At 47.6% G+C, this 19410-nt stretch overlaps 1 protein-coding gene across 1 annotated transcript in view; it reads left to right on the top strand.

Moving 5' to 3' along the window:
* The window catches only part of LOC139420674 (neuropilin (NRP) and tolloid (TLL)-like 1, like), a 174417-nt gene that overhangs the window by 83665 nt on the left and 71342 nt on the right, over positions 1–19410 (top strand). Inside the window, exon 6 of the mRNA XM_071170894.1 lies at positions 266–393. Within this exon, the coding sequence (XP_071026995.1) occupies positions 266–393 (128 nt within the window). The remainder of the gene's footprint in view (positions 1–265; positions 394–19410) is intronic.

Below are 19410 nucleotides of genomic sequence, written 5' to 3'. Positions count from 1 at the left end.
ATGTTGAATTATGTTGCTTTGTGTTATGTTGTGTTATTTCGCTTTGTGTTATGTTGTGTCATGTTGCTTTGTGTTATGTTGTTGTTTTGCGTTGTATTATGTTGTGTTGCGTTATGTTGTGTTATGTTGTATTGCATTGCAATGTGTGTTGTTGTGTCGTGTTATGTTGGTGTGTTACATTGCGTTGCGTTGTGTGGTGTATTTTGTGTCTTTGTTCCATTCCCATCCGTTGCCTCTATTCACTGGTGTGTGTGTGTGTCTCCAGTCTGTGAGTTTGACATGGGAGGACCAGAGGGGATAGTGGAGTCTCATCAGATCACCAGAGATGGAAAGGCTTTAGCTACAGAGGCTGTGGACTGCAAATGGTTCATCCGCGCTCCGCCACGCTCCAAGGTCAGTGACGCGCACACACACACACACACACACACACTAACACACATACAGACAAACTGTCAAACAGGCTGCACAGGCCTACAGTATGTACACATAACCCTACTCACTTACACGTTTTTATAAATATGTATACACATACGTCACGTCAAATCACTCTGTAATAACAATGCTGTGTGTTTCTGAATGAGTCTTGTCCTTCCTAGAGTCAGTATGTGAGAGTTATGGCTAATGTTAAGACCCGTGAGCTGTAACACTGATTCCTCTAGAGCACAGCCAGTTGTTTGTATGTGCTCGTCCATGCACCTTGTGCGTAATATGGTGCGTATTATTCCATAAAACCGTAGAAAGATGGATGTGGGCACAATGCTGTTATTACAGGTGGCCGTGGGCACAAAAACAGGTGGCCGTGGGCACAATGATGTTATAACAGGTGGCCATGGGCACAATGCTGTTATTACAGGTGGCCGTGAGCACAATGATGTTATTACAGATGGCCATGGGCACAATGCTGTTATTACAGATGGCCGTGGGCACAATGATGTTATAACAGGTGGCCGTGGGCACAATGATGTTATTACAGGTGGCCGTGGGCACAATGCTGTTATTACAGGTGGTCGTGGGCACAATGCTGTTATTACAGGTGGCCGTGGGCACAATGCTGTTATTACATATGGCCGTGGGCACAATGCTGTTATTACAGGTGGCCGTGGGCACAATGCTGTTATTACAGGTGGCCGTGGGCACAATGCTGTTATTACATATGGCCGTGGGCACAATGCTGTTATTACAGGTGGCCGTGGGCACAATGCTATTATTACAGGTGGCCGTGGGCACAATGCTGTTATTACAGGTGGCCGTGGGCACAATGCTGTTATTACAGGTGGCCGTGGGCACAATGCTGTTATTACAGGTGGCCGTGGGCACAATGCTGTTATTACAGGTGGCCGTGGGCACAATGCTGTTATTACAGGTGGCCGTGGGCACAATGCTGTTATTACAGGTGGCCGTGGGCACAATGCTGTTATTACAGGTGACCGTGGGCACAATGCTGTTATTACAGGTGGCCGTGGGCACAATGCTGTTATTACAGGTGGCCGTGGGCACAATACTGTTATTACAGGTGGCCGTGGGCACAATGCTGTTATTACAGATGGCCATGGGCACAATGATGTTATAACTGGTGGCCGTGGGCACAATGCTGTTATTACAGGTGGCTGTGGGCACAATGATGTTATAACAGGTGGCCTTGGGCACAATGATGTTATAACAGGTGTCATACAATACTTTCTGAAGTGGAGAGTATAGCTGATATAATATACTGAACAAAAATATAAACGCAACATGCAACAATTTTACTGAGTTACAGGTCATAGAAGGAAATCAGTCAATTGAAATAAATGTATTAGTCCCTAATCTATGGATTTCACATGGCTAGGCAGGGGCACAGCCATGGATGGGCCTGGGAGGGCATAGAGCCCACAAAAGGGCTTTATTATAGACAGAAATACTCCTCAGTTTCATCAGCTGTCCAGGTGGCTGGTCGGATGTGGAGGTCCTGGGCTGTTGTGTTACACTTGGTCTGCGGTTGTGAGGCTGGTTGGACGTACTGACAAATTCTCTAAAACAAAGTTGGAGGCTTATAGTAGAAACATTTACATAAAATTCTCTGGCAACAGTTCTGGTGGACATCCCTGCAGTCAGCAATGCAATTGCACTTTCCCTCAAAACTGTGTTCTGTGACAAAACTGCACATTTTACAGTTGCCTTTTATTGTCCCCAGCACAAGGTGCACCTGTGTAATGCTGTTTAATCAGCTTCTTGATATGCCACACCTGTCAGGTGGATGGATTATCTTGGCAAAGGAGAAATGCCCACTAAGAGGGATGTAAACACATTTCTGCACATCATTTGAGAGAAATAAGCTTTTTGTGCGTATGGAACATTTCTGGGATCTTTACTTCAGCTCATGAAACATGGGACCAACACTTTACATGTTGCATTTATATTTTTGTTCAGTATAGCTAGTAGGGGATTTAAGTCAGAGTGTGTGTCTGTGTGTGTTCTGCAGCTTTGTGCAGAGTGTGCTGGCAGAGAAAACAAATGCGGTCTGTAGCAAGCCCCAGGGTCAAACTACACAGCAACGCTATTTCATCAGCACTAAAGCTCTCTCCCTCTCTCCCTCCCTCTTGCCTCCCTGTCTCTCTCTATCTCGCTATCTCTCTCTCCTTTTTCTGCCTTCCCCTTTCTAGCCATCTCTCTCTTTCTCTTCCTCCTTCCTTCCTTCACTCTCTTCCTCCTCTCTCTCACTCTCCTGGCTACAGCTCGCTGGTTAAAAAACACTCCTGGCCCCAAATAAACCTCTCTGGTCTCCGTCTTACCTTAGGCGTACACGCACGCACACACACACGCACTCACACATGTACACACATTTCTATTATACACTCATTCAAGCAGATATATGCACATGCACATACAAACACTAACACCCTCATATCGACAGTATACTCACACTCTCCTATATGTTTCCTGTTCCAGAATGCCACTGGAGAGAGATAGACAGGGATGAATGGGTCTCTGTGGTTGGAATCATTCATTGCAGGTCCTGACTCCATTGTCTCTGTTAGAGGGAGAGATAAATCTGCTGTGATACTGGCTTAATGATGTTACAATTTATTATAGTTAATTGGCCTCTAATACTACCCACCTTTTATGCACCAGTGAGGCCATCGTACATACAGATAATCCCTCAGTTGAATTTGATGAAAGGATAATTGTTGAGCATATTGTTGAGCTCACACACACACACACACACACAAACACACACACAATCTTTTTAGTTTTGTGTTTGTTCTCTCTGCCCCCCAGCGATGATGTCATGGCTGGCTTGATAATATTTGTGTTAAATGTGATTTATTGCCACTGCGATTGATTTGGGTGTTATCTGATAGCCTTCCAGGACTGCAAATCAAAACCATATTCCCTTGTCTACCTTCCAACGTCCTTCTGATTCAGCCATTACAAACAATTAAACCCGGCTCCCAACAATACCATAGAGCTGCCTTATTGAACTGTGGTTGAAAGGGGGAGGCCTATCTGCACTTGATGCATTAATGAAATTGTTCTTCCAGTTATTGATAAGCCTGCACCTATTAAGAAACTGAACATTAGAACTATTAAGGCCCTGTGGATTAATGAGGAATTGAAAAACTGTACCATTGAAAGAGATGGGGCAAAAGGAGGGGCTAATAAGTCTGGCTGCACATCAGATTGGCAAACTTACTATAAATTGAGAAATGGTGTGACTAAACTGAACAAAAAGAATAAGACATTGTATTATGAAGCCAAGATAAATTACATAAAGTATGGTGGAAAAAAGCTTTGGAATAATTTAAACTAAATTATTGGCATTCAGGCTAATTCAACTCCATATTTCATTGAATCAGATGGTTCATTTATTACAAAACATTTTGATGTTACCAATTACTTTCATTACTATTTCATTGGCAAAGTATACAAACTTAAGCATGAAATTAATTTATTAAAGTTGGTGTGGGTGAGGTGCAAAAATATTGTTGGCCATCAATAATGACAGACCACCTGATATTGACATCTGAGATGGAAAGCTACTGAGGATTGTAGCGGACTATATTGCCACTCCTATTTGTCATATCTTAAATCTGAGTCTGGATATTTTTTAAATTGGTGTCAGACCTGGAGGGAAGCCAAAGTTATCCCGCTAGCCAAGAATTGTAAAGCTTGATGCCGACTCTTTGCAAACTTGTAAAAATTGGTTAAACATGTAACGTACAGTGTACCGCAGAGCAGTTCTCTTGGGCCTTTAGGCTTTTCAATTTTGACCAATTACCAGATTGTAAAAACGGTTGGCTGGTATGCCCTCAACTGTCTGAGTGGTAGAACCTATGGCTGCAAACTTATCAAAGTTACTAAGTCATTTGTGGTTATTACCCATTATTACACAACATATAAAAAAGATAACTATAAACCCCCCTGCAACTTACATTTTGAAGCACGCCCAACATGCAGGTATTCTTATTTCTGTCCACAATAAAAAATAGTCCTCAGAAAATGTGCATCTTTCTTCGGACGACTATAACACTCTGACCTAAGTGGGTGGGTGCAGTGTCCAGACGCACCTTTCCAAGCTCTTTGATTGGTTGCGAATGGTAGTGCCGTGATGCGTGAGGGATATCTAAGCTAGGATGAACAACCAAATAAATGGGACTCAAGAGAAACTGAAGGGACTGTGAGGGAAAGTTGGGTAGAGAAGAGGGGAGGCCTTTTTTTTAGAGCCGCTCCAATATTTTTTATGGAAATATTCATATCCAGTAAAAGGCCTCTAACCTAAAGGGCACAGTCTCTGCAGCCAAAGGCCTTACTTGGCCACAGTCTCTAAAGAGCTAGTTCTAATCTGGCAGGGCAGGGAGTTGGATGATCCGAGCAACTGGGCGCTTGCAGGTTCTGTCATCTACACGCAACTCTGCAGTCCTGATCCTGACGTCGGGTCCAGGCATCACCTGTGAGACCTGTCCCTCAGGCCGCAGTGTTCTGGGTAACTGTGGGTTGACAATCATGACTGTAGTTCCAAGATCTGGTGTCTCTGCTTTCCACTTCTGACATCCAGACAGGTAGTGGCTGATGAAGTGCTTCCAGAACTGAATTGCTAGCAGCTGGCTGTGTCTCCATCAGTGTCAGCTGAGCAGCTCCGATTCAGGGTATACAACTTGAGGAAGTGAGGCGTCTGGTCGTCCCATCAGGAGAGCATTTGGGGTTACCGGGTCTGGGTTTGCAGTGTCGGAGGTGATGTAGCCTAGGGGCTTGTAGTTGAGGATCCTGTCTATCTCAATGAGGACCGTCCTCAGGACCTCTTCCAGTATTGCTTGAAGGCCTTGCTTGAGGGAGCGGATCTCTCTCTCCCAGCACTTGGTGGATTGAAAGCAAACTGGATCTGCTGGCTTGCTGGGCTTGCAGGACTGGCTGGAGCGCCGCAAATGCTTCTTTCAGCTCCCGTTCTCCCGTCCTATGAAGTTGGTGTCTTGGCCAGACAGCAATTTGAAAGGCATCCCTCGGCGGGCCACGAAGCATCTGAGTGCCATCATGAAGGAGTCTGAGTCAATACTGGAGAGAAGGTCAAGGATCACTGCCTGGGTGGTCATACACTTGAATGCGATGACCCATCTTTTCTCATTGTGGGAGCCTATCTTGACCATGTAGGGGCTAAAACTGTCCACGCCAGTGGAGTAGAAGGTGGGTTTGTGTATACGGAGCCTAGCGGGGGGAAGGTCAGAAATCTTGGGAATCTCCCTAACCACTTCCAACATTAACCCTAACCACTTCCGACCTTCCTTACACTCACACTGGTGTCGCCGGATAACCGCTCTGCCACTGATGATCCAAGACTTCAACAAACTTGTTCAGGCCCTGGGTGGAGCAATCTCTCGTCGAAGTCTCCGATGATCAGCTTAGTGATTGGATGTTGGTGGTTGAGCATGATGGGGTGCATGGCCTCTTGATCCAGAACTGTGCTGCAGCGGACGCGACCCCCCACTCAAATCAGCTGAGTGGTGCGATCCAACTCCAAGGCGAGAGTGAGTAGGCGGCTACTGGTGGGTACAGGCTTGACCCCTGTTCGGTGGAGAAGCAGTCCTGCTGCACTTGACGAAGGAGGGATAGCTCTGCTTCCTTGTAATCGCTGGCTGAAGGGCTGCCACCTGCCGCCTGGTTGAGGAAGTGGGAGGTTGCCTCCAGAAGTTAACTGAAAGACTTGAACTGGTTAGCTTCTGGGAGGAAAGGGCTGGCGCTTGGCCACAGAATGCAGGCTTTCTCAACTCCTCCTCGTCCGTAGTGTCTGGAAGTGGCTTCTTCAGCCACTGGTCTGGGGTTCCTTGCAGGAATGATGGGCCTGGTTCCAGCAACTTCTGGAACCCAGTTCTGCTACGGTCGTCCCACGTGTGATGTCATCCGCTGGATTATTTGCTGACTCTGAATAGTGCCATAACTCTCGGTCAGTGAGATCCTGTATCTCCGCCACTCGGGTGCCAACGATGATCTTGAATCGTCAGAGAATCCGATTGGAGCCATGTGAGGACCGTCATGGAATCCGTCCACATAATAAGTTGGCAGATAGGGTGAGTGGGGATCTTGGCCAGCTGCGCTCCAGTAAGTGCTGCACACAATTTCAGACAAGGGATCGATTGTTGCTTCTTCGGGGCCATCTCGATGTTGCCGTTGGGGTGTTCTGTTCTGAGGTACAGAGCCATAGGCCTGCTCCGAGGTGTCGCAGAACACATGGATGTCCCTCAGGAAAGTCGGGGGGTCCATGTCTGGGCTGGTGTATCAACTTGGCAGGGCTATTTGCTGCAGATCTGGAAGTTCTCTCTTCCACTCTTTCCAGGGGAAGACTAGATTTCTGGGCAAATGGGTGTCGTCCCAGTCCTTCTTCTTGTTCAATAGACGCTAAAGCAGTATTTTGGCCCTGATGGTAAAGGGGGCAATGTACCCCAGGGGGTCGTATTGGCTAGCTAGTACCTTGTAGATGGTGTGCATTGTAATTTTTGGGCAATCTAGCCGGCAGGACTTGTACGACAGGGTGTTGGACTGACAGTGCCAGCGTAGCCCGAGGGCTGATTCTTGAGCATCTGCTTGCCCCTGTCTAATCCAGAGTTTGGTGCTGCTCGACCTGACTTCAGAAGGGAGAAGGCTGATTACCGAAGGGACGTTGCTTGCCCGTTGTAGTGGCTAGTAGCTTCCAAAGCTTGTCCACAAGGGCCTTGGCATCTTCCAGTTGTCCCCTTAGAAGGACTTCTCTATTGACCCTCTTACGTCTTCTGCAGGCTGTCTGTGGTTCAGGATGTGTTTCTGGAGAGCGAAAGTAGCACAGTAGGGACTTGACGTGGTGGCAAAGGGGAACACGCATCACTCGTAAATGCTGGGCGGATTTTCCCAGTTTAGGTCTCTCCAGAGGAACCTCATCAGTGGCTGGTCTTCAGGGAGTAGTCTGACTTGGTGGAACATCCCACAAATCCTCTCTGAATCTGAGGAGCACTACAAGCAGGGAGGGGCCAAGCGTGGTGCCTGGGAGCAGGACCTTGTTAATGTTGTCCCCTTTGTACTGGAATAAGCAGTTGAATACCACACGATTCTTGCTGTTATGCTGTGTCATGTGGTGTGGGATGTACCAGCTCGTGGCAGTGTTCTCTTTAGGGTTTGGCACTAGATTTACTGTGTAGCTGGCTGCTCCTTCTGAATCGCTGCTTTGAATGCTGCTGCTTGCTCTGGTGACTTTGCCAGCCTCTTCTCTGTGGCCCTGAGCAGCGGGAGCACAGCTTCCTTAGGGGCTCGCAGCTAGGGCATGTTCTTGATGCGAAGGAGGAGAGTTGCGTAACATTGGACTCCATCCACTTCAACTCTCATTGTTCTGGCCTCCAACAGGTCTGTTGTCTCCTGGTCTTGGTGAGTTCTGGTGCTGATCTTCTTGCTGCGCCATGGCAGTACATCCATCTGCCACAACTTCTCAACCTGACTAAACAGGTCAGCATTCGAGCACAGCATAGAGGTGACATAGCCCTGGTGGTCAGAGATGCTGTACTTCAGTCCAACCCAGGATGGTCTTGATGGCAGCTGGGCTTCCTGATGGCCCAAGCCGGACTGGTTCCACCTGCATGATCAGGTGGGCGTAGTCTGATCCAATAAGCAGAACTGTCTGGACCTTGAATATGTGCTGCAGAGGCGGTCCCTTCAGGTGGCGATACTTCTGTTGCAGGGCACAGACCGAATGGGTCTGCTTGAACAGGCCTAGCTGTTGCGAAGTGAAGGCGCCTTGGATCCAAAATGTATTGTGGGTCTGTGAGACAGGGGAGACAGTGAAGGAATGGGATGCCCAAAGGAGAACCTAAAACTCTTGTCTTACTGTTCGAAGGGTCAAGTCTTCGGGCTCACCTTCGAATCCCAGCTGCTGTGCTGTTGCATGGAGGAGGATGATACATTTTATTCATCATCCAAAATCGAGTATGTCTCCCTACTCCGGTTTCCGTGCCTCAGCAGGACCTTGCTGACTTTCAACAGTACTTTCAGACCCTCCCTGGTCTATGAACAGGACCTCAATGACAGTGTTCCGCAGACAGGAGGTCGTGGATGCAGCATTAATCATAGTATTCTCAGATTTCTCTGGAACTGTAACTCTTTCGTTGACCTCGTGGAGCACCAGCAGGTGTCACTGATTGCAAGTCTTGCAGCGGAATTGGAGGTTGCACTCCGCTGAATGATGCTCTTGGCCGCAAAGCCAACACACGTTCCTCTCCTTTGATCCAGCTCGCCTGGAGGATCAAAGGAGAAATGGAGCAATTGGAAAATGCTGGAAAATGGAGCAATTGTTGAGGGAGTGGCTGATGCGTTCACAGTAGGGGCAATATACTTTCTCCTTGGTGGTGGTGGCGGTGGCCTCGGACGTATTTTTGAGGGCCGTCTTCTCCATGCCAAGTAGGATGGTTGTTGTCATGCTGGAGGCCTTAGGCTCCTTATGGCGATATCTGCTTCTAGCTAATGTCTCTATTTGTGAACTGCTGGTGAACCTGCAGTTATCCTCCTGCATTTGGACCTCATACTCCATGCAGTCTGCCAAGTCTAGCAGAGTGGGGATTTGGATCTTGCATGGATGGATGAACCTCCAGAAGCTGGATATCAGGTCATGTGGAAGTTCCCCAGCACCCTGGAGACATGGGATCCACAATCAAGCTCCACGTCTCCCTTCCTGCCCAGCTGCTCCAACATGCCAATTAAGGAACGTACTCAGAGGAGGAACAGACATATGGCCTTGATGTTCCCACTGGCAACATTTGGGCCATCCATGAGCTTGGCGATATGCTGGAGCTAACTGGTGCTGCAGTCCGAACTGCTGGTTGAGGGCATACATGGTATCTGTGAAGGGGTACCTTCAAGTTGCTATAAAAGTCAGAGATGAGCAGGACCTTTTTCAGCTTAAGGTGGTCACCGAGGATCTGGACCTTAAACCGCTCTGTGGCATCCGCTGGGAGGATGTTATCCAGGGCGATCTTCAGCTGTGAGAACTCTCTGGGGTTCGGATGAACAAAGTCCAGGATCATTGGAGTGGGCCCTCTGTACGTCCACTCCTGACCTGGGGGATGTGGCATACTCTGTGTCCTGAGTCTAGAGGGATGCCTATCAGCAGAGTAGTTGTGTCACCTCGGGGGATAGTAGCGCTCCCTGGGCTCTGTGTGGGGACCGATGGTTCGCTGAAACGACATCTGTCTGTGGAGTTGCTCAGCTGTCTTGGTGGTATCGTGGAAGTGTTGTGGGCTCTGGTCGGGAGACTCTAGAGCAGCGTTCGACAGGGGAGTTGCTGCACTTACTAGAGACATAGTAGCCCTCCTGGCGCTCCATCAGGGGTGTTAAATTCTCTAAATAGGTGGCCCTGGAGTAACACTGATCAGGGGAATAGGCTGATCGGTGGAGGCATGGAATACTCCGAACATGAGGCGGGGTAGTCTTCCCTAAAAGGGCGAGGGTCTCGCTGTCCTATTGGATGTGGGACTTGCTCTCTAGAAACCTCCTGGGTGGTGGTACGTGGCAGGGAAGCGGGGTCATGTAGGCAATATGAAGGAACATTCTGGTTTCTCCACTCTTCGGGTGCTGCTGTGCTGTAAGGCAGAAGCTGGGATGGCCAGCTCTGGGCTGGCTGACGCTGGGCTTGCCCCTCTCTCCTTGGTCGGCAGGGTGTGGGGCTGGTGCTGGCCCAATCCTCTCCCCCCAGTCCTCATCCTCGTTCTCTTCGTCCCCACTCTCTTATTGAGCTTGTTGGAGAGAAGATGGCTTTGAGGGTGCAGGTGGCCGTTCTTGGCGTCAACTTGGATCTTGACTGGGAATGAATCTTGGTGGAATAGTACTTGTGTTAATCCGGATTAATTGTGGTTCTATAAGGCAAATCCATACACAACATAACAGTATCGATAAAGTGGCATAATTATGCAATATAAATAGGCTATATAAACATGACTGAATAAACACAACAATACACTACTATAACACAGATATAAACAGGGCTATAAAAATATCAGCATAAATATTAACCTAAACGATAAACATCTTGTCAGAGAGAGAGAAACCAATTACTGAGACTGACAAGATAAAAATGTATGCCACCCTCTCTCTCCAGCCCGGTGCGAGAATCTTCCTTGCTGATATCTAATCTGATCTGCCCCAGTGCCACAGTGTCATAAATTACTCTGCACATTCACAAGCTCCAAGACCCATCTGGGAGGGTTCGAGAAGCCCATGGCAGCGCAACAACCACTTTAACAAAGTCCACTATGGAAAACGCCATGGTAGCATGTGCACATGAAAAACTATGTTTATCAATACAACAGTGACATAATGCTAGATTCTATAAACAATACGCCAAGCAGTTTTGGCAACTCCAACATTAAAGAATAGTAATAGCTGTACAATATATACTATGGCCGCAAACTTAACATAGCTACTAAGCCATTTGTGGTTATTACACATTATTACACAACATGTAAAAAAAATAAAAAATAAACCCCCCTGCAACTTACATTTTGAAGCACGCACAACATTCAGGTATTCTAGTTACTCTCCACATTAAAAATAGTCCTCAGAAAAATGTGGGTCTTCTTTCTTCGGACGACTATAATACTCTGACCTGAGTGGGTGGGTGCAGTGTCCAGATGTGCCTTTCCAAGCTCTTTGATTGGTTGGGAATGGCAAGGCCATGATGGGTGAGGGATAACTCATTTAGGCAGAACAGCCAAACAAACGGGACTCAAAGGAAACTGAAGGGACTGTGAGGGAAAGTTAGATAGAGAGAAGGGGAGCAGGGCGGCCTTTTTTACACTGATGATTCAACCCTATACATGTCAGCTAGTGAACCACAGCTAGTGAAATCACTCCAACCCTAAAAAAATCGTTGCAGTCTGTTTTAGAATGGGTGGCCAGTAATAAAGTGGTCCTGAACATGTCTAAAACTAAGAGCATTGTATTTGGTACAAATCATTCCCTAAATTCTAGACCTCAGCAGAATGTAATAATGAATGCTGTGGCTGTTGAGGAGACTAAATTACTTGGTGTTACTTTAGATTGTAAACTGTTTTGGTCAAAACATAATTCATTGGTTGTAAGGTTGCCTTTTTTATCCACCACACTCCACAAAGCAAGTCTTGCAAGCTCTAGTTTGATCTAATCTGGATTATTGTCCAGTCATATGGTCAGGTGCTGCAAAGAAGGACCTCGTTAAGCTGCAGCTGGCCCAGAACAGAGTGGCAGGTTTTGCCCTTCACTGCAATCAGAGGGATAATATCAATACTATGCATGCCGGTCTCTCTTGGCTAAAAGTTGAGGAGAGACTGACTGCATTGCTTCTTGTTTTTATAAGAAAAATTATGTGTTGAACATTTTAAATTGTTTGCATCTGTAACCAACTTCATATAGCCACCTAGAACAAGATGGCGCCGAAGAATATGCCTGACGTTTCAAAGTCTCCCAACCAGTTGTCATATTTTGTTAGTTTCTTTGCGTTGTTTGTAACTTATTGTGTACATAATGATGCTGCTACGATCTCTTATGACCAAAAATAACTTCTGGACATCAGAACAGCGATTACTCACCATGGACTGGAAGAAACTTTTTTCTTTAACGAGTCCGACGAGAAGGATATCCTGCTTTCACTGGAACAGGCCCAGATCCCCGCCTTTTACGTGAAGAAAAGACTCAGGAAAAGAGGCCGCAGATCGGGCTGCCGTCAGAGAATCCATAAACTAGTCTGAAAATCCATAAGCTAGCGAGTAAACTCCCACTGCCATCCGTTCTTCTTGTTAACGTGCAATCATTGGAAAATAAAATTGATGACCAACGATTAAGATTATCCTGCCAACGGGACATTAAAAACTGTAATATCTTTTGTTTCAACATGTTGTGGCTGAACGACTGTCACGTTCTGACCTTAGTTCCTTTGTTTTGTCTTTTGTTTTAGTATGGTCAGGGGGTGAGTTGGGTGGGTTGTTTATGTTAGTTTGTCTATGATTTTCTATTTCTGTGTTTGGCCTGGTATGGTTCTCAATTAGAGGCAGCTGTCAATCGTTGTCCCTGATTGAGAATCATATTTAGGTAGCCTGTTTTCCATTGTGTTTTGTGGGTGGTTATTTTTGGTCTTAGTGTGTCTGCACCAGACAGAACTGTTTCCGTTGTTTCTTTGTTGTTTGTTATTCAGTGTTCAGTTTTTTGATTAAATAAGATGAAGACTTACCACACTGCGCTTTGGTCCTCAACTTCTTCCCACGACAGCCGTTACAGAACCACCCACCAAGAAAGGAGCAAGCAGTGTGGTAACAGGCAGCAGCAGTAGCGGCCGGAATCGCAGGACTCCTGGACATGGGAGGAGATTCTGGACGGCAAGGCACCATGGGCACAGGCTGGAGAATATCACCGCCCCAAGGCTGAGCTGGAGGCAGCGAAAGCTGAGAGGCGGTGGTATGAGGAGACAGCACGGCGGCGCGGTTGGAACCCCGAGAGGCAGCCCCAAACATTTCTTGGGGGGGCACACGGGGAGTGTGGCTAAGTCAGGTAGGAGACCTGAGCCAACTCCCCGTGCTTACCGGAGAGCGAGAGGGAACGGGCAGGCACCGTGTTATGCCGTGAGGCGCACGTTGTCCCCGGTGCGTGTGCATAGCCCGGTGCGGTACATTGCAGCGCCTCGTATCGGCCGGGCTAGAGTGGGCATCGAGCCAGGTGCCATGAAGCCGGCTCAGCGCATCTGGTCTCTAGTGCGTCTCCTCGGGCCGGTGTACATGGCACCAGCCTTACGCATGGTGTCCCCGGTTCGCCAGCACAGCCCAGTGCGGGCTATTCCACCTCGCCGCACTGGCGTGGCAACGGGGAGCATTCAACCAGGTAAGGTTGGGCAGGCTCGGTGCTCAAGAGCTCCAGTGCGCTTTCACGGTCCGGTCTATCCAGTGCCACCTCTACGCACCAGCCCCCCGCACCAGGCTGTCTCTCCATCTTCTCCCTACAGGTGCTCCCGCCTGTCCAGCGCTGCCAGAGCCTTCCTCCTGTCCAGCGCTGCCAGAGTCTCCCGTCTGTCCTGAGCTGCCAGGTGCTTCCACCTGTCCAGCGCTGCCAGAGCTTTCCTCCTGCCCAGCGCTGCCAGAGTCACCCGTCTGTCCTCAGCTGCCAGAGTCTCCCGTCTGTCCTCAGCTGCCAGAGTCTCCCGTCTGTCCTGAGCTGCCAGAGTCTCCCGGTCTGTCCTGAGCTGCCAGCGTCTCCCGTCTGTCCTGAGCTGCCAGAGTCTCCTGTCTGTACTGAGCTGCCTGAGCCGCCAGTCTGTCCTGAGCTGCCAGAGCCGCCAGTCTGTCCTGAGCTGCCAGAGCCGTCAGTCAGCCAGGAGCTGCCAGAGCCGTCTGTCACGCCGGAGATGCCAGAATCGCCCTTCACTCCGGAGCTCCCGGAGTCTCCCGCCTGTCCGGCGCTGCCGGAGCCGTCCTTCACCTGTCCATTCGGGACCCGTGGCTAGGGTCCCCAGTCCGAGGTCTGCGGTGAGTGTCGCCGCTCTTAAGAGGCCACGGAGGTGGTTAAGGAGGCGGAGAAAGACTATGGTGGAGTGGGGTCCACGTCAGAGCCGCCACCGCGGACAGACACCCACCCAGACCCTCCCCTATAGGTTCAGGTTTTGCGGCCGGAGTCCGCATCTTTGGGGGGGATACTGTCACGTTCTGACCTTAGTTCCTTTGTTTTGTCTTTTGTTTTAGTATGGTCAGAGCGTGAGTTGGGTGGGTTGTCTATGTTAGTTTGTCTATGATTTTCTATTTCTGTGTTTGGCCTGGTATGGTTCTCAATCAGAGGCAGCTGTCAATCGTTGTCCCTGATTGAGAACCATATTTAGGTAGCTTGTTTTCCATTGTGTTTTGTGGGTGGTTATTTTCAGTCTTAGTGTGTCTGCACCAGACAGAACTGTTTCGGTTGTTCCTTTGTTGTTTGTTATTCAGTGTTCAGTTTTTTCATTAAATAAGATGAACACTTACCACGCTGCGCTTTGGTCCTCACCTTTTTCCCACGACAGCCGTTACAACGACGATACGGACAATATAGAGCAAGCGGGATTTTCCATGCACCGGCAGAACAGAGATGCTACCTCTGGTAAGACGAAAGGTGGGGGGGGGGTGTCTATTTGTCAATAACAGCTGGTGCGTGATATCTAATATTAAAGAAGTCTCGAGTTATTGTGCGCCTGAGGTATAGTTCCTTATGATAAGCTGTAGACCACACTATTTACCAAGAGAGTTTTCATCTATTTACTACCACAGAACGAAGCTGGCACTAAGACCGCTCTCAACCAACTCTATAAGGCCATAAGCAAAGAAGAAAATGCTCACCCAAAAGCGGCGCTCTTAGTGGCCGGGACTTTAATGCAGGCTAACTTAAATCAGTTTTTATCAAATTTTTACCAGCATGTCACATGTGCAACCAGAGAAAAAAAATCATAGAACACCTTTACTCCACACACAGAAATGCATACAAAGCTCTCCCCTGCACTCCATTTGGTAAATCTGACCATAATTATATCCTCCTGATTTCGGCTTACAAGCAATAATGAAAGCAGGAAGTACCGGTGACTCGCTCAATACGGAAGTGGTCAGATGACGCAGATGCTACACTACAGGACTGTTTTGCTAGCACAGACTGGAATATGTTCCAGGATTCATCCAATGGCATTGAGGAGTACACCACCTCAGTCATCGGCTTCATCAATAAGTTCATCGACGACGTCGTCCCCACAGTGACTGTACGTACATATCCCAACGAGAAACCATGGATTACAGGCAACATCCGCATCGAGCTAAAGGCTAGGCCTGCTGCTTTCAAGGAGCGAGAGAGTAATCCGGACGCTTATAAGAAATCCCGCTATGCCCTCAGACGAACCATCAAACAAGCAAAGCATCAATACAGGATTAAGATTGAATCCTACTAGACCGGTTCTTACACTTGTCGGATGTGGCAGGGCTTGAAAACTATTACGGACTACAAAGGGAAACCCAGGCGCGAGCTGCCCAGTGACGCGAGCCTACCAGACAAGCTAAATGCCTTTTATGCTCGCTTCGAGGCAAGCAATACTGAAGCATGCACAAGAGCACCATGCCTATGTGATAACGCGCTCGGTAGCCGATATGAACAAAACCTATAAACAGGTCAACATTCACAAAGCCACTAGGTCAGACAGATTACCAGGACGTGTACTCAAAGCATGCGGACCAACTGTCAAGTGTCTTCACTGACATTTTCAACCTCTCCCTGACCGAGTCTGTAATACCTACATGTTTCAAGAAGACCACCATAGTCCCTGTGCCCAAGGAAGTGAAGGTAACCTGTCTAAATGATTACTGCCCCGTGTCACTCACGTCGGTAGCCATGAAGTGCTTTGAAAGGCTGATCATGGCTCACATCAACAGCATCCTCCCAGACACCCTAGACCCATTCCAATTCACATATCGCCCCAACAGATCAACAGATGACGCAATCTCAATCGCACTCCACACTGCCCTTTCTCACCTGGAATATCACCTGGACAAAAGGAACACCTATGTGAGAATGCTGTTCATTGACTACAGCTCAGTGTTCAACACCATAGTGCCCACGAAGCTCATCACTAAGCTATGGACTCTGGGACTAAACACCTCCCTCTGCAACTGGATCCAGGAATTCCTGATGGGCCGTCCCCAGGAGGCAACAACACGTCTGCCATGCTGATCATTAACACTGGGGCCCCTCAGGGGTGTGTACTTAGACCCCTCCTGTATTCCCTGTTCACCCACGACTGCGTGGCCAAACACGACTCCAACACCATCATTAAGTTTGCTGACGACACAACAGTGGTTGTTCTGATCACAGACAACAATGAGACAGCCTATAGGGAGGAGGTCAGAGAACTGGCAGTGTGGTGCCAGGACAACAACCTATCCTTCAATGTGAGCAAGACAAAGGAGCTGATCGTGGACTACAGGAAAAGGCGGGCCGAACAGGCCCCCATTAACATCGACGGGGATGTAGTGGAGCGGGTCGAGAGTTTCAAGTTCCTTGGTGTCCACATCACCAACAAACTATCATGGTCCAAACATACCAAGACAGTCGTGAAGAGGGCACAACAAAACCTTTTCCCCCTCAGGAAAAGCATTTCACGGTAAAGTCTACACTTGTTGTATTTGGCGCATGTGACAAATAAAGTTTGATTTGATTTGAGAAGAAAGGCACATGGATACCCATACTTCAGGTTGACTTGGTTTTTATCTGCAGTAAAAGATAACAAACAGTGATGACAGGCATTGACAGGACGGTCACAGCCACACGTTCACTGCTCTCAGAATCTCTCTCAGACTGAATACACAAAGTGATTGTATAGTATACATGCGCTGTGTTTAGAAAATAACAAAAATACAGTAAAGCATACCTGCAGTAAATGATATCAAACAGTGATGACAGGCATTGGCGGGATGGTCACAGCCACATGTTCACTGGTTAGGCAGGACAAAATATATATTTTAGATAGGTACACTGACTTATGGCGCTAGTTAGCATGGCTAGCTAAGCCAGCAAACACTTGAATAACTTGCTGAAATAGGTTTTAAATACATTAACAACAACATAAATATGTACATAGTCACATTCGCTATTGACTTTGGGATATATGATCCACTTTTCCAAAGACACTATTATGTTAAACAGTTTTTATGTACAGAAGAAGGAGACATGAATCTGCTCTCAGAATATCTCCTTCAGACTGACGAGCAGGCAGAACAACCTTCCAAATTAAGGGAGAAGCACTCAAAACCCACTAGTTGTTCTTTCAAGTCAAATAATACAAAAATACTATGTCTGAAGACCTCTCGTATTGCCAACCTTAGTACAATGGCAGCAAATATTTTTGCTAGCCTGCTAGCCCTGGCCCGCTAGCTGTCTGAATCGCCGTGTTTCGAGCCCGCCTAGCTACTCACTAGACCCCATGGTCACTCGACTATGCATTCCTCTCCCTAATGTCAATATGCCTTGTCCATTGCTGTTGTGGTTAGTGATGATTGTCTTATTTCACTGTAGAACCTCCAGCCCTGCTCAATATGCATTAGCTAACCCTTTTGTTCCACCTCCCACACACGTGGTGACCTCACCAGGTTTAAATGTTGTCTCAAGAGACAATAACTCTCTCATCGTCACTCAATGCCTAGGTTTACCTCCACTGTATTCACATCCACCATACCTTTGTGTGTACATTATGCCTTGAATCTATTCTTCCGCGCCAAGAAACCTGCTCCTTTTACTCTCTGTTCCAAACGTACTAGACGACCAGTTCTTATAGCCTTTAGCCGTACCCTTATCCTACTCCTCCTCTGTTCCTCAGGTGATGTAGAGGTTAATCCAGGCCCTGCAGCGCCTAGCTCCACTCCCATTCCCCAGGCGCTCTCATTTATTGACTTCTGTAACCGTAAAAGCCTTTGTTTCATGCATGTTAACATTAGAAGCCTCTTCCCTAAAACGGAACCCAAACCGGCTGCACGCATGCGCCATAGTGCGCTATCGTGCATAAATGTATTTTGTCCCCCTACACCAAACGCGATCACGACACGCAGGTTAACATATCAAAACAAACTCTGAACCAATGACATTAATTTGGGGACAGGTCGAAAAGCATTAAACATGTATGGCAATTTAGCTAGTTAGCTTGCGTTTGCTAGCTAATTTGTCCTGGGATATAAACATTGAGTTGTTATTTTACCTGAATTGCACAAGGTCCTCTACTCCGACAATTAATCCACACATTAAATGGCCAACAGAATCGTTTCTAGTCATCTCTCCTCCTTCCAGGCTTTTTCATATTTGAATTTATATGGTGATTGGCATCTACACTTTAACAGTATTACCACGACAAGCTGCAAAACATTTCGTCTTTCAATCACCCATGTGGGTATAACCAATGAGGCGATGGTACCTGCTTCTATAAACCAATGAGGAGATGGAAGAGACAGGACTTGCAGCGCGATCTGCGTCAGAAATAGAAAGGAGTTATATTTTAGCCCTTGGCATCGAGGACACACGTTGGCGCGCGGGTGCAGTGTGGGTGCAATAATTGAATAACATGGATTTCTAATTTTATTTTGTGACGCTCGCGCACGCGACATGTCCGGTCTGGTCAGCATGTAAGTTTGTTTTATTCACTGCTTTAGCACACTCTGCCAACCCGGATGTCCTAGCTGTGTCTGAATCCTGGCTTAGGAAGGCCACCAAAAAAAATGAAATTTCCATCCCTAACTATAACATTTTCCGACAAGATAGAACTGCCAAAGGGGGTGGAGTTGTAATCTACTAAAGAGAGAGCCTGCAGAGTTCTGTCTTATTATCCAGGTCTGTGCCCAAACAATTTGAACATCTACTTTTAAGAATCCACCTTTCCAGAAACAAGTCTCTCACCGTTGCCGTTTGCTATAGACCACCTTCTGCCCCCAGCTGTGCCCCCGACACCATATGTGAATTGATTGCCCCCCATCTATCTTCAGAGCTCTTACTGTTAGGTCACCTAAACTGGGACATGCTTAACACCCCGGCCGTCCTACAATCTAAACTAGTTGCTCTGAATCTCACACAAATGATCAATGAACCTACCAGGTACAAGCCCAAATCCGTAAACACGGGCACCCTCATAGATATCATCCTAACCAATCTGCCCTCCAAATACACCTCTGCTATATTCAACCAGGATCTCAGCGATCACTCCCTCATTGCCTGCGTCCGTAATGGGTCTGCGGTCAAACGACCACCCCTCATCACTGTCAAATAATCCCTAAAACACTTTGGCGAGCAAGCCTTTCTAATCGACCTAGCCCGGGTATCCTGGAAGGATAATGACCTCATTCCGTCGGTAGAGGATGCTTGGTTATTCTTTAAACGTGTTTTCCTCACCATCTTAAATAAGCATACCCCATTCAAAAA

This window comes from Oncorhynchus clarkii, chromosome 11 (genome assembly GCF_045791955.1).
Source record: "Oncorhynchus clarkii lewisi isolate Uvic-CL-2024 chromosome 11, UVic_Ocla_1.0, whole genome shotgun sequence".
Taxonomy (NCBI): Eukaryota; Metazoa; Chordata; class Actinopteri; order Salmoniformes; family Salmonidae; genus Oncorhynchus; species Oncorhynchus clarkii.
The sequence above is the reverse complement of the archived record's forward strand: the minus strand, read 5'-3'. Positions and strand labels throughout refer to the sequence as shown.